Raw genomic sequence first — 16,186 nt, 5'->3', positions numbered from 1 at the left:
GGTCCCTAAGTGTCTGCTTATGTTGTGAAACAGGTCCCTTCAGTTCTCAGCTCTTGGTTGCGGGTACCCAAGAACTGTAGAGGGTGGGTGCAGGTGGGGGTCCCCTGCCCGGTCTGTGACTCTGAGTGCTGGAACCCACCCCCTGGAGGCGTACGTAGTTGGAGCGCCTAGCATTCGTCAATACTTAGGGCTGCCAGCCGCGGCGCAGCCGGGTCCAGGGAAAGGAGAGGGGGTGGGAGGGAGGAGGGAAAGCGAGGCCGGGCTCAGGGGGTGCCTGGAAAGCTGGGCTGCGCTGACGTCACTGGGCGCGCAATTTGGCTGGAGCGCTTTAAAAAAGGAGCGTGCGAGCGGAGATGCTGCTGCACACAGCTCAGACCGCCTGCAGCAGCAACAACCGCTCACCGCCACTGCGGCGACTGCAGCGAGGGGGGCTCCCGAGGTTGGTGTGGCCACAGCACGCGTCACGGTCCCCACGGAGCTACTACCCGGCAGACGCCCGCCTGGCTGCAGACGCCCGGTGAACTGCAGAAGCCACTGGGGTTGCAGACACCCGGTGAACTGCAGAAGCCGGTGAAGAGGCGCCCGGAGCGTCTAGGTCTGCATCAGCCCCGGCTCTGCCCTCTACAGGCTTCCGGCTCGCAGCTCTCAGCCTCGGGCACCATGGACACCTCCTGCGTCCGCAGCATGCTCCTGTCCTTGCCCGCGCTGCTGCAGCTGGTAGCCGCCGGCAGCCAGCTGAGGCCGGACACGATGCCGCGGGGTTGCCCGTCACACTGTCAGTGTGACCTGGATGGCAGGATGCTGCTCAAGGTGGACTGCTCGGACCTGGGACTCTCGGAGCTGCCCTCCAACCTCAGCGTCTTCACCTCGTACCTGTAAGTGTACCCCCCGCCTCTCTGCGGACAGGGGACTTGGGGGAATGGGGGAGAACCACGGCTGGGGTTTCCGGGTGCACGCCTGCTCTAAAGGGGCCGAGTAAGTTTGCCAAGGGCATCCTGACCGGACCTGTTCCGGCCTCCAGAAGAAAGCACGTGTCTCTGACAGAGCCTCTCCTGGCTTTCTGTACCCCAGGAGAAGCCGCGGGAAGCGCACCCGGGTCAAAAGCTGGTGCACAAGCAGCTTCCCATTGCAGCACCTGGCAGGTCGCAGGACCAGTCCCTCCTAATGTGGGCATTTGTGTGCAGAGTGAGGGGTTTGTGCTCAGGAAACCTGGAACCCGAGGGCAGGCTTCCCTACTGACTGCTCACGGCCGCGACCTCTGCTTCAGGGCTGTAAAACTTTCACCGCAAGAGAAACCCAACTTCTCCAAGCCCCGGGGTGGGGGTTGGGGGGCTCCTGCTCTGCATCCCCGCACGGGAGTGTGATGTAACCTTTTTCTTTTCTTCTTTTTTCTTTTCTTTTCTTTTTTTTTTTTTTTTTAACAAAGTGATTAAAATGTGGCAACCACAAACCCCGATTAGAGCTGCCAGAACGTTATCTTTACCTTTGGCTGGCCGAACCGCCCTTTGAAGTGCCGGCGGCCACATTGTAATCTTTAACCATCTCCTCCCCCGCGGCAGCAAAGGGAAGTGGGCTGAAGGCAGCAGGGCTGGTAAACAGGGGCGCCGCAGACATCCAAAGGGGGTCCTGGAGCTATCTATCAGCCCTTGGGGGTTCTCCCAGTTTTTCTGCCCCTGCCTACTGCGTCCAAATCCCCGGTCACGGAAACAAGGCTTAGACTCCTTTATAAGGTGGTCTCTGAGAAGCCCAGACAGGAGGGTAACAGGTGGTGGGGTAGATGAGGTGACTCAGAAGAAACCCAGGTCTGTAGGACCAAGATAAGTACTCCTCCCAACTCTCCCCTTCTAATCTGAAGCTCGGTTCCTTGGGGCCCAGAGACCAAAGATCGAGGCTACCTTGGGGGTAACACTATCTCTTACACTACGAGGTGAAATTTGTGGGCTTTAATTTTTTTTTTTTTTTTAAATCAAGACATTTCGCTGAGCCCATCCCAAATCCTGTATTGCCAGTTTCGGCTTTCTCTGATGTACCTTGGCAGGGGCTGGCTGAGATGTTTGTGAGTTCGTTTTTTTCCCTCTGGTTAGTCGTTTGGAGGAAAGAAACAGGAGGCTTGCACAATGTTCCCCCCGTTAGGCACCGAGTGCTTTTCTGAAGACAATGAACGACAGAAAATATTGTTCAACCTGTTTTGATATTGCGTCTCAAGAAAAAGATCAGCCTCCTAGGTTTCCGTTTTTGGTGCATAGCAGACACCTCCGTGTTTCAGGAAACCATTCGGGTCATTTTTCTTCACCTGGGTAGGATATAAAATGCCCCCCCCCACTGCCCCGACAGATTTCCCTTCAATTGAACTCATTACACGTAGTGATGTGTGTGTGTGTGTGTGTGTGTGTATATATATATATATATATATATATATATATATATATATATATATATATATATATGAGGAACTTCTGCTCTGGGAAACATTCATTCTCTCATAATTTACTTTTCCTTCCGAACAGCTGGTTTACCACAGAGTACAGCATGCTTCCCTTCCCCCAGCTTTTCTAGTTTAACCGCTACCCTCAGTGATTCGAGGATAATGTATTCTCCAGTATAGCTCATTTCTGAGGCCAGTTTGGAGATTGCTTTTTAGAGACTAGACTATTCTTCCCCCCACCCCCGCGCCCCTAAGGAAACTGGGCTATAGGCATGTGCAATGAGCACCCCCTCATACACATATCAAGTATATGCGTATTGAAAAACAAGCATCCATCATAAAATATGCAAACAAGTTGATAAAATGTCAGGTTACTTTTTTTCTCCCACTTGAAGGAATGAACATTTGTTGGGCTTATGTTACAAAAAGCCGAAAAATCTTTTTTTTATGCTTTTTCCCATATACTTCCAATGTATTTAACTGAATCCTTCTCATTCAGAGTGACAGCCACCTACTGCCCTCTGTCCCTCTCTATGGACAACCTCTGCAAGTCAGAATGCTATTAGGAAGACTGTTGTCATTGTACTCTTGTGCTATTTGTTGACATTCTGAGCCCCGATGTAAGGAAAAGGGCTGTCTGTACCTTCTGAAACATTTAACTCCTAGTGCCTGTAAACAGTGGTAGACCTGTCTCTCACCTTGTGTTTCTGGAGCGGTGAGTACCAAATGTAGCAAGCCGTTCTAAGTGTGAAGAACCTGCCTGTTCTTTTTGATTTCTTATTTTTTTTTCTCCTTCTGGGCACAAAATGCCAGCAGTGGCCGCATGCTCTTCACCCTGGGTTGAAGATTGGGGTTTTCTGCTTGACAACTCAAGGGTCTTCTGTACAGACTTAGGAGTAAATGATGCCCTCTTTTGGTTCCCCCTAGTATTACCTGAACATTTCTGACTTGACTGTAGATTCCCAGTCCAGTGGTTCTCAATCTTCCTCATGGCATGGTGACCCCCCCAGCCATAAAATTATTTTCATCGCTACCTCATAACTGTAATTTACTACTTTTAGGAACCGTAATGTAAATACTTTTGGAGATAAGAGGTTTATTAACATGGTCGTGACCTATAGGTTGAGAGCCACTGTAAAAGAGATAATTTTTATTTATTGGTATTCAAGTAAATAAGCGTGTGGTTTCTTGATTTTTTTGTTTTGAAAATTAAATTTTTGAAATATTTGAACGGGAGCGTTAAAATTATGATCTCACTGCCCTGGTACACAATAGTAATTAAGTGACCAAGATATTTAGGTGGCGTCGAAGGCTGTCTCTTACTATTTGCAGTACGATATCACCATTTATTTAGTCAAAATGTTATCTCCCAGTAAAGAACAAGTGTTTTGTTTCCTTCAAACAGACTGGCTGGCAAGTTCCAGCTATAAACATTTGCCAGCTAGATTGGCCATAATCTGATAGCTGACCAAAAAAAAAAAAAAAATCCTTACAGGTAAAAGTTTCCTAGTCCTCTTTATACAAGGCACAAGCGATTTATGTACCATTTTATGTCCTCCCTTCCCAGAGAATGTAAAGCCTAAGGCAGCCTCTCCCATCACACTAAGTCTGCATTCCCAGTACCTGGACCACTGAACATATCTCCTTCGGCTCTTTCCTCTCTCTCCCTCTTCTTCGTTGACCTGTTCACCCCTCATCCACTCCCTTTTGCATATGGGACAGTAAGGTTCACTCTGCAGAAAATAAGGCACATGGAGAAGCTAAAACATAAAGTAGACAATAATTGTATACAATGCTTAGTTCATCTCATCAGTGATCGGTCAGAAGCAAAGTGGCCCAAGCTAGCATCTCTTCTTCTTGTTCCGAGTCATTGTAGAACATCAAATGCGGCAGTTTTCCAAGCAGGGTCATAAACGTGAACTTCTGCGTGCTAGTTTACGTGCCCTTCATCTAGTTACTGTGGCACCCAGGTAGAAAGCGAAGGCTTAGTAAGCAGCTTGCTGTAGTTTAGCAGCCTTTCCTCGCTAGTCCCCAGCAGCTCTTTCACTTTTAAATGAAAGCTAACCCTTTCCTTAGTTGATGCTGAACAGCGTGAGCATGCGGACCACTAGCAAATGTATGTTGTAGGAGCAAATAAATCAAGAGAACATTTATATTTTATGCAGTTTGGTGCTTCTATGTATAGTTAATAAACTGGTGTTACTAAAAGCTAATCAGAAAATCTCAACTATATCCTGTCTGACTCTAGGTTTTTTACATGGCTGAACACTTAAGATACAGTTTCAAAATTAAAGAAAAAGTTTCAGAATCTTCTTCAAAAGTTTGCATGATGTATCTCTGGTTCTCCTCAGACAAATATATTTTAAGCAAAAGAAAATGTTTTGTCCTTTGGAAATGGTTCCAAAGGGGTTTCGAGTATGTCTTCCAATTTAGATCAAATGTAAAAATGCATACCGTTTGCGGTATGTTACACGTGCAGGTGTTTACATCTGTCTAAAGGAGAGCAGCCATACCTTCCCTGCGTTGTGATGAAGTTCTCTCTTTCCCACGATCGGGGGCTACGAATCCAGGAGAGATTGTGATAATTTTGTTCTGGCAGCAGCTATGATGCTAAGTGACTGGATTAATCTAGCTAGTTTTTAAATGGCAAGTTATGAAACAATTTTATAACACAAATCTAGAACAAGCACCTTACATATCGTGTCCAGGATGGATGTGACAGAGCTGGTGAAGCCTCAGTGTGTGCATAGCGAGATCTTCAGGACCTTTCCTTCTGGCTGTATTTTCGTCTAAGTAGAGGCTGCTAAAGATGCAGCCATATTAGGAGATACGAATGAAGAAACCAGGTCCCAGTGGCAGCATTAGCCCTGGAATAGCCTAAGGACGTTCAGATACACAAATTTGCCTATGACGCTCATAACTCAGTTTTTAATTGAGCTATTGATTGCTTTTTAATCTCCAAAGCATAGCTGCCCAAATCATACAAATAACATTGAGCCAAGCAATCCCATAAAGCACTAACATAAAATATGTTACAGTATATTTAGTTTTGAAGGCTATACCGAATTTGGGTTACCTTAATACTTCATAGTCCTATCAAACTGAAGTATTTGACTAATTTTAACAATAAATTTAAATATGCTTGCAGTTAGCCTAAAGACATGCTGTGGTACATAAATGAAAAAAGATCCACCTTGAGCAACTTTGTTAAGTTTTATTTTGTTCAGATAGTCACATCCATTTAGAATAAATCTAAGTGGCACATTTCCATGTAAACACCTCCTCCTATTGATATTTTTGATAAATGGAAGTCTTCACAAGCAGGCAAATTCCTCCAAGTATTCAATTTCCTCACAGGCACTGCACCGTTTTCCCTGTCAAGCCTTGTTTGGTAGTAGAGAGATGTGACGCAGACAAGCACTAAAGCCACACCGATGCGTTTCAGGGGAACGAAGCGAGCTGCTGACCTCATGCTCTCGCCGTTTGGTAGATTTGGTGGGATTACATTGGAGCTCGCCATCTGACTGGGAGTTCCTCCCCCCCATACCGCTCTTCCACTCCCGGTGTCTGCTTCGACTCACTCCCTTATTTCACGTTATTTTCATGAACTGGGTGCCCAATTTTTACCCATGGAGTCCTAGTAGCTGTGGACAAAGGAGAATCCATGAGTTACCATGGAAAACTAGTTATGAACTTTTCCTAATTCAAGATGAATTTTGTTAGCTTATAAGTTATGTGGCAGGAATTGGGTCAGTCCTATCTTAAAAATGTATGTTCACCCATCTCTCCCAGTTAAACTTTCCTGCTACAGTGGTTGAGCCCAGTAGGGATGCCTTATTTGAAAGTAGAGGAAAGAAAAAGAATTTTGGATTTCTGAAATAGAAAGACATTGCCTACTTTGAAAGCACAGTGAAAGACTCTCAACGGGGTTAATATTAGTGGAGGTATTACTTAAAAGATGCTTTCTCTGCAGGAATCTTTCTTAATAACCATATATTCTATCATCAGTGTGTATACCCGGAATGGAAGACACTAAAATGTACTCTGATACACACAAAGGAACCCGTCCATCATCCCCTTTTGGCTAAGGGGAATACTCCAGAACGCAATTGCATGACGTCTTCCCTGTGGTATACACTCTTCGTTGGGCTGCAAGCTCCTTCAGGGAAGGAAGTTTCTACTACCTGTCATGGCAGTGCTTGGCTTTTAATCAATACTCAACAAATATTTGTAGCGTTGAACTTAGCATAATCGGCTGCATTAGCTGCTGGAATCCCAGTGGCAAAAATGGACCAGAAAAAGAGAGGATTGGTATACAAGTACACATGACCATTGCCTGGTCCCAATTAAAATACAGTGAAATTAAAGTCAGCTCACATGACGGAGCAAACTATTTCAGAATGCATGAGAATGAACATATTTAAGATTAGGTTGTTGCTTTAAGAAAGATAATTGAAACTTACCCTGCGTGCTAACACGTTGTGATGAGTGCCTGACTTTTATACTCCATAGCATCTTTATCATGTAGGTACCGTTCACGACAGGAAGGTGGCAAGTTTATTCCAAGGATGTTTCCATTGGTCACAATAGATTAGAATAGATTCGTGGTTTTTGGACGGCCAGTCTCTCAACAACACAAGAAAAACAACTTCTAATTTGTAGCTCCGTCTCATGCTGACTGTGCAGGCTGTTCTTTCCAGGAGGGCAATTAATGAAGCCCTGGTAGCAAAAGGATCCCTCAAGGACTTCCAGAGCAAAGTGCAGTTTTTTCCTTTCCCCTAAAACGAGCATTCTGGTTCACAGTATAGAGCCAGTTATCAATTTAGTAGGTACGTGTCCTCTTTCTCGCTGCTTTAGTGGAATTGTTCTTGTCTCTGAGTCTGAGTAGCTGCAGTAGTTGAAGACTATGGCAAAGACTGACAAGCTGATGAGTTAGCTTCCAGGCAAGATTCCCATGTTTGTTTGTTTCTGTGGCTGGATCTGTGTGTTGAATCAAGTTGCTGCCTTCCTTGAAATTACCTCTCAGGTGAGCATTATGAACCCTCTGAACAGGTGAATCTTTTATCCTCAGAATGAACACGATGAGTGGGTGTCTCAAAAGTGCCAGGATGGCTTCCTATGGTTCAGAACAGGGAGCTGTTTCTCTAGCACAGATGACAAGGAATGTAATTACCCAGTTTAACACAAAGATCAGTGTGGTGTGGTCTTGCGAACCAGCTAGAAGCCCGTTACATTAGAGACAACCTCCTCCTTAAGACAAAGAGCCTTGCCTGAAGTGCGTGTTTGGCTTCCTGAGGCTTTCAATTCATTTGCTATTGCAAACCTGACGTATATTAATAATGGGTGACTATAACAGCAACATGATAAACCAATGAGTGAAAATTTCACTATACATTATAGTCAGCATAAAAGTCCCCCCCCCCCACTAAATAAGTGCCTATATTTGGAAAATATCAGATTCATTGGGGTACAGTCTCTAGGGTCCCTTAGAATGCTACTCCTGTGTTCTAAATTTGCAATTAACTCAATATTAAGCATTCTCTAAAATTATATAGCAATTACTAATTTTCAAGTATTTCACTTCTTATTCACACATATCTGTTTTATCCCTCTTGCCTTCAGAGGGAATTTTGCTTCATCTGCAGACAAGGACTGTCACCACCAAGGAAGGAAAGTGATCTCATGCACACACCACACACCCCCCCTCACATACCAATACGAAGCGCTTCCCTCTATGCTCCTTGCTTGGCGGAAATGATGCGTACGGTCATTGACAGGGCATGGCAGTGGAGGGACAACCCTTTGAGGGGAGAGACAGGGATGCTGCTTGTCTGAAGGAACCTGCAGTTCAGTTCAGAAGCTGAAATGCAGAAGACAGTTGTCCTGGCAAAGGGAGCCTAACTCCAGCTGAGAAGGCGCGCTCCGGAGCTGACCTCCCAGTCAGCCTGCCAACCAAGATTAAGCTTCCCTCAAGTGGATCCTTGTTAGCCTAGCCTCTTCCCCACCCGTTGCTCATCTTTCACAACTGGAAGCCAAGTGTTGCAAACTGTTACTCAATTTTGCAGCCAAATTCCTTTGTTTCCTCCCCTTCCTCCCTCCCAACACACCTCCCCCCACACACACATACACACCACTCTCATGGTGACTAACATGATGAACACATCTTCTTTCTAAATCCACACTGAATAGAGACTCTAAGAGTTTTTACACTTAAAAAATAAAGTCTGTACATGCACTTGTCTCCCCATCCCAAAACCTTAGTCAAATAGAGCAGGGATGTCTGTTTTCTTTGATCAAAAAGCCACAAGAGTGTGTTTCTCGGGAAAGTAGAAAACCACTCATGATCTCAAGTGGAAAAAATATAAAGAATTTGCTGAATTTTTAACCTTAGAGTACATAACGAAGATATTATTTTAAAGTTGGTTGGTTACTGTGGGCTGTGTTAGGACTTTCATTGTGTTGTGTTTGGTTTTACTTGATGTTATTTTAATGAGTTTATTGGTTCAGCACACAGAACGCCACATGGTGCTTGAAATTTTTAGGTAATAAATTTTTCTTATGAGGCGTTTGCTTGAAGGAATTCTGTTATATAATCAGTTGATCTTTGACTCCATGGACACAAAAGTAACTGTCCCGTTTCTATATACATAGTAAGTAGTAAGGAGCATTTGATTATGAAAGCCAAATAAAACTTTCTGTGGGAAGAACTGCATCGTTCAGTCATCTTTTATTAATAGACATCACAGTAAACATCGACTTCACAGCATCTGATTAATTTTCAGAACAAACTTGGAGTCATTTAGTAAAGTCTGAGACGAGAAATCGTTTTGTCTTCATATTTCCTGTCATAAGGGGTCCCTTAGCCAACATGCCTGCAGTTGGCAGCAGGTCTCTTCTATGGTTGTCACACTGTCAACTGCCCCACAGAATAAACCAAGCAAAAGTTGACCAGAGAGGAGAAGGGGCCAGCTGAGGAAATGGACTACGGAACTAAGAGACACTGTGAGTGGATTCCACCAGACAACTGTCGTTGGGTGGTACATCCCGTTATCCTTCCCCATCCCTTATGGTTGGTGACAGACGAGGACAAGAAGGCTACGTCTTCCTTATCTCTGACACTTGCCCTCCACCTCTGGCCTTCAGACTCTTAAGTGCAGAAAGAAATCTCCTAACATCAACTCTACGTGCACCAGAATTGGAGCCTTTGATTCCACCTTGGCGAAGCTACATCCATCGCTCTCCCTGAAGTGATCTCAGCTTCCACAGCCCCTGTGCCCAGCAGCTGCTCTTCTCTGGGACTCCACACCACAGAACACAGGGAAAAGTTCAAGTTCTTTTTTTTTTTTTCAGTCTTCAAGCTCGGATAGCAAAAGGAAATCCCGGTTAAGCCCGATTCTCCCAGGATGTAAGCGTATCTCGTTTGGAGAACTCAAAAGGTTTAGCCCATACGATTAACTGACAGCAAGTGACCCACTTCCACCTTACAGCTGCTCCCCTTCTTCTAGCAAAACATCCACTTCCCCAGGGTCTTACCACTGTGAGAAGGGCTAGGTCTGGCCCCAGATGACTACGATGTAGTAATTTGAAGCCATTTGCCTTAGCTGAAGAAATATCCCAGGACAAAAATACTGGGAAGGAGTGGCTCACGTTGGTAGAGTTGTGTGAATTATTAAGAAAAACCAATGCAGCGCTCAGAGTAATAGTCAACTATATTTATGAAAAATTTTATAAAGAACTAAAAGGAGAGGTGACAGTACGGTTCCACTTGCCACAAAGCCTGACGACCTGAGTTTCATGCCCAGGACCCACATGGTGGAAGGAAAGAACTGGCTCTCCACAGGCGTACTGCACAGCCCCTCCCCCAAATAAATAAGTATAAAAATGACTATAAAAATTGAAAGCTTAAAGTGCTGAATGAAATATTTTATCCACAAATCACCAGGCTGACACGCTGTGGTCAAGTCACATAGCGCAGAGTTGAAATGAGAGTGTTATGTTAGAATGTTACCCTTTCTATCCAAGTAGATTGAATTAAAATCGCTGTGGTGGGTTGTAGAGGATTTTGATGAGGCAAAAGCCATGTTGACCCCTGGAATTTAGAATCAGAAGGATGCAGAAAACCAGAGAATCCAACTAACTCTCCTTTCACAAGGGACACAAATCTGCGTTCAGATGAAGCAAATTGTGTTCCTCAGAGTATACAACTGGCAAAAATGGACCCAGAATCCAGGTCTCCTGAAAACCTCACATCAGTGTTCCCTTTCTGGGCTATTTTGCTCCAATTTTCAAATGAAATCTGAACTCTTGGTTTCCTAGGTGATGCCAAGTATCATGTTGCTTACATCCTATGACACGGGTTTGTGTCTAAGCATGTGCCTGAATTTTAACATCGTTAAAGCTAGAAGCAGCTAAAATATCCCTACATGATGTTTTAAAAAATCTGTAAGGCAAAGCAGAACAAAAAGCAAACATAAATCCCTCGGATTTAGCCTAAAGAACATGGATCGCCAGACTTTCTGCTCACTTTGGTTAAATATGTTTGTTGTTATTCACAGTACATTTATGGCCTTAACCTGACCAGATGGTTCTTGTCATCGATCCTGTCTCTCCATTCACTCTGACATTGGATCCCTTTCCAGTCTTCTCCCTTTTTGCTTCAGAACTCACTGGCATTATTTCATCTGTCCTGAACCGTTTTTCTTTGCCTGGTCGATGGGAGCCACAGTCAAGGCGCTCAGGGGCTCATCCTTCTTTGCTGCTCCCTCTGCCTTCTACCAACCTCGACGCTTGTCTCTGTGGTCATGTGTAGCCTGTGGTACTCCTTCACCTTGGAACCTGTGAGATGCTGTCTTTCCTGTAGCAGACGCGCCCTGTTCTGTCAGCCTGATCATACCTGCATCATATTAGAAGCTACATTTGAGAAATACCCCCTTGCTCGTGCATGCCTGTTCATGGGTTACTTCAAAGAACACATGACTTGGTGACATAAAAAGGAGGGAGAGCTTGGCTTTCTTTCGGGAGGCCAGGTCCTGTTCCGAAACCAGTGGTTCGTCCTACTCTCATTGTGGTGACCCCCAATCATAAAGTTATTTTCGTTGGTATTTTGCAACTGTAATTTTGCTGCTGTGAGGGATTGTAATGTAAATGTCTGTGTTTTCTGATTGTCTTAGGGGACTCTTGTGAAAGGAGTCACGCAAGCCCAAAGGAGTCGTGACCTATAGGATGAGAACCACTGACCTAACCGCTATACAAGACTTATACTTTGTCCTTTCTTGAGTATAAGGCGCCTTTTCCTTTTTTTTTTTTTAACCACAAAATAAATGTATAAAAGAGAAAGAACTTGCCGAAAGAATGTCTGATGCAACCTTAGGGTGGATTGGCAAGGAGGGTCTTCCCTCAACACTATGTAAACTGCCTTGTTGGTAAATGACCAACACAGAGAGGAAAAGACACTCCAAAGGTGTTGTTCATACATGTATTCCTAGCTTCTCAACTGACTTCCCATCAACAGTAGAGTAATTAGTATTCTTCCCACCCTAGCGGTAAGATGATAAGACTTCTTGAGGAGATTTCTTGAGGATGATCGCAGGCCTACGTTAAGCGACTTTGGCAAGTGACTTGATGTTTTGACCTTTCATCTGAAAACTGGGCATCATAATACCTGCCTTTTGGGGTTGTTCTGGAGATTGGCGGAGTAATTCACACCCCTCACTGAAGCTGCCCTTAGATCCATGGTTTCTCAACCTATGGGTCGCGACCCCCAATGATGTCAGATCTTTGCATTATGGTTCACAACAGTAGCAGAATTGTAGTTAGGAAGTAGCAAGGAAAGAATTTGATAGTTGGGGGTCTCTGCAACATGAGGAGCTGAATGGAATGGTCACAGCATTAGGAAGGTTGAGAGCCTTCCTGACTTAGATGCTGGATGCTACTGTTTTCGTTGCTGATATTACAGTGATCACACCGCCTTACCTTTTCTTTTTGTTACCTAAAATAGTTAAGTAATTTGAACTGAAACTTTTTTATACAAATGCAATTTTCAGGGATAAAAATTGACAATGTTCAAAGAGAGAGAATAGCAGAGTCCCTAGCAGGTCTAGAAGAGAAAGGAAAAGAAGCAAAAAGGGACAATTTCCAATGGTCAGGCTATTGCCAGCATCTGTTAGAAATGAAACCATCCTTTTATCCCTTATCCTTTGGATCAAACAGATAGAAGCCTCTCTGTTTTGAATGGCGTTTTATTTTGGCAGGTAGCTGTAGAGGTATGCAAAACTTCTCCAAGATTGGTGACAGCTAAGTGAGCATTTTACCTCAGAGAGGGGGCTGATGGCCCCATATTCCAGATTCTCCCCAGATTTAATGAATGCCTTCTTGGCAGGATCCTGGACCCCTTTACAGAAAAGATGAGCCTCTGCTGGACCAGTCAGCATGTCTAAAATGAAGAGGGGAAATCATATATCTTCCTACATGTAAAAAGATAATTCTTAACTCCCAAGTAGCTGGAGAAGTAAGTTGTATAGCAGGAGGCGCATTTATTTTTCAAAGCCCAAATGAGAACTTAGCCACACCTCTAATACTCGTTAGCCAGAAGCACAGATTAAAGAAGGGGATTCTGCCGGCCTAGCTTTTTAAAACTCAGCTTAAATCGTCACCAGAGCAAAGAAGAGCAGAAGATAGCAAAATCCAAGTGATTTCAAGTTGGAAGGATAGCTACTAGATTAAAGAAAATTCCCAGGTGAAGAGGAGAGATAAGAAGAAAGTGACAGACAGAGGAAATGGTGACAGATTTAAAGAGTGATCGGGATTCCAGGATGTGGTAAAGTTCAAGACAGGAAGAATGACCCTGCGTACAGAACTGGATAGAGAGCTTAGACCCAAGCAGCAATTCCCTCCTCTGTAGAGCTGCTTCACTCTGTGGGGAGAGTCGGTCCTTCTTAGGATCCCTAGATACCAGTCAAAACCTCACTCTCTCTCTCTCTCTCTCTCTCTCTCTCTCTCTCTCTCTCTCTCTCTGTGTGTGTGTGTGTGTGTGTGTGTGTGTGTGCATGTGAGAGACAGACAGACAGAAAATAGAAAGAAAGAAAGAAAGAAACAAAGAAAGAAAGAAAGAAAGAAAGAAAGAAAGAAAGAGAAAGAAAAAAGATTTACTTACACATGGAATTTAAAAAGCAGAGAAATGCTCATTTAGGAAGAAAACAATTTCAAAATAAATGAAGTTGCTCCTTGTATAGGATGCTAAAGCCATTAGCATGCTCCATGGTGCTGGAAAATAACACCACGGTGCATCAAGACTCCAAAGAAACGTGGAGAGCAGTATATTAAATACCCTGGTCTGTGGTCCCCAACTTACTAGCTCTACCTAGAAACTAATATGGCAGGTCTCAAAGCTCAGACTCTACAATAAGTAAACTAAATCATAATCTTGGGGCAAGGGTGGAGAAGAAGTGAAACAGCAAAATGTTTTTTAGCTTCTTCAGGACAAATTTAAGTTGTCAGCCAAATTTCAAGACCTCTCGTCTAGTCTGGGTGTAGGAAGTCACACCTGTAATCGTAGCATTTGATGCAGTGGAGCTAAGGCAGGATTCCAAGTTCAAGTCCAGCTTAGTTCCGTAATGAGAACGACCTTTAAAAACAGAAGCAAACACAAATCAAAACTAACCATGTCTGTGCCGTTCACCCAAGTTATCCCATGAGTTTGTTTCAGCCCAGTGAGGTGCCGGGTACTCAGTTTAGAAAGCAAACTTCAGTCAGTTTATCTTTGGTTTTTTTTGAGACCAGGCTGGCCAGCTTATCTTATAAAAGACATTTTTCTTGGGAACCTCCACATACAAAAATAAAGAGAGTATTTATTTTAGCCGGGCAGTGGTGGCGCACGCCTTTAATCCCAGCACTCGGGAGGCAGAGGCAGACGGATCTCTGTGAGTTCCAGGCCAGCCTGGTCTACAAGAGCTAGTTCCAGGACAGGCTCCAAAGCTACAGAGAAACTCTGTCTCGAAAAACCAGAGAGATTGAGAGAGAGAGAGAGAGAGAGAGAGAGAGAGAGAGAGAGAGAGAGAGAGAGAGAGTATTTATTTTATAGAAACAAAATGAAGGGAGGCAGAGGCAGGCGGATCTCTGTGAGTTCGAGACCAGCCTGGTCTACAAGAGCTAGTTCCAGGACAGGCTCCAAAGCCACAGAGAAACCCTGTCCAGAAAAACAAAAAAAAAAAAAAAAAAAAAAAAAAAGAACCATGGCTGGTCCACTACCCAACCACAGAACCTCTAGCGTGGAGACGTCCTCCTTCTCAAGTTTTGCATTTGTGCCATAAGAGATGCAGGCGCTGCCCTGAAGGCTCCCCGTTCCCAGCATCAGTCAGCCTGACATTTGTGGGGATTGCGGGAGGGCAGGTGTAGCCGGATTACAGAAAACTGGAGGCTTCTCCACACTCACACCCCTCCTGGAGGTTTCTCCAGCTCAGCCAGAAGCAGGGGCTCCTCTCCAGCAAGGAACACTACTTAAAATGTCTTTATTTGTTTTACAGTTTAAAGCCCCCCCCCCATAGGTAGCCTCAGGAGCCCCTTCATTTCATTAACATTAAATCAACAAGACGACCTTCTTTCTGCTTTTATCTAGCGGGATTAATGGATTTGGGGATGATTTGTGCATCTCGAACCTAAAGCTCTTGCTGACAAAGTTAGCAGGCTTGACTAATTCCCAGAACTGCTAACTTCATAAACTCACTTTAGGCTTTTAACTTTGACCTGAAGATTAAAGATAATAGCTTCACGCTGCTACATGTGACAGCGTGCTGCTCATGATGCATCAAAAAATTATATCAAAAATGACACACTATTTGATAAAATCACACTGTAGGCGGCACGTGATTTTTTTATGCTTGGGAAAATGCCCAGTTCTCTGAATGTCAAAAGGCACCCTCCTAAAAACTGAGCGGGAAATATATCTATAAAGTAATCCTGACAGTTGCATGTGTATATTTTAAGCAGGAAGACGCACGGTTTTCGTTACCATAGATATGCTAATAGGAGATGCAGCGGTGTGAAGCTATGGCAGGATGGAATGCTGAATGTAATGTTTCTCCTAAGAAGCAAATCTGCCGACTATCTAAGACCAGATACTGTCCCTAAAGAATTTCCCTACATGACTGTTCATACTTTTAAAATTCCAGGCAGCCTTAAATTGGATTCAGAGAACTCTGAATAGAGGAGAAAAGGAAAAAAAAATACAATATTTCCAGACCGTCTGACAAGACTTCATGAAAAGCTTTTGATCAAAGGGCCTTAAGTACACTCTACTGGTGTGACAAACAACATTTTTATCCCTTTATTAGATTTATTTTTCTTCTGAAAACTGCAGTGACCAGGGTATGGTTTGTGAAAGAAAGCTGGCAGGCTTGTGTTCTTTGATTCCTAATTAACACCTTCGCTCTCAAAGGAGAACCAACAGAAATACCATAAAATGTTGCAGCTGCATTGTGATTCCGCTTGGTTGGTTTGTTAAAAGTTGGCTGCGCATTGGCAGCTGCAATAAAGGAAAAGCTCAATGGATGTTTTGTATTGTGCCCACTGAAGTGGAAGAAGGCAACCATTTTAGTTTTCAAATGGGCAGCTGCAGAGGGAGGTTTAAATGGAGCTAAGTGCAAGATTTACTGTTAATTTATAGTAAATAAATAGTGAAAATTAAAATAGCTTTCTAGTCTTTACAGCCACATCGCAGAAAGGTTGTGGGGGGGAATTATTAAGGACAATAATTTTGGAACTTCT

At 44.0% G+C, this 16,186-nt stretch overlaps 1 protein-coding gene across 3 annotated transcripts in view; it reads left to right on the top strand.

Annotated features, from left to right (window-relative positions):
* Positions 1–349: 349 nt before the first annotated feature.
* The window catches only part of Lgr5 (leucine rich repeat containing G protein-coupled receptor 5), a 148,788-nt gene continuing 132,951 nt past the window's right edge, over positions 350–16,186 (top strand). For all 3 annotated transcript variants that reach the window (XM_038314711.1, XM_038314712.1, XM_038314710.1), the window contains exon 1: positions 350–875. In XM_038314711.1, the coding sequence (XP_038170639.1) occupies positions 661–875 (215 nt within the window). In that variant the 5' untranslated portion in view covers positions 350–660. The remainder of the gene's footprint in view (positions 876–16,186) is intronic.

Source organism: Arvicola amphibius, chromosome 17 (genome assembly GCF_903992535.2).
Source record: "Arvicola amphibius chromosome 17, mArvAmp1.2, whole genome shotgun sequence".
NCBI classification, from domain to species: domain Eukaryota; kingdom Metazoa; phylum Chordata; class Mammalia; order Rodentia; family Cricetidae; genus Arvicola; species Arvicola amphibius.
This window is presented reverse-complemented; position numbering and strand designations above follow the sequence as displayed.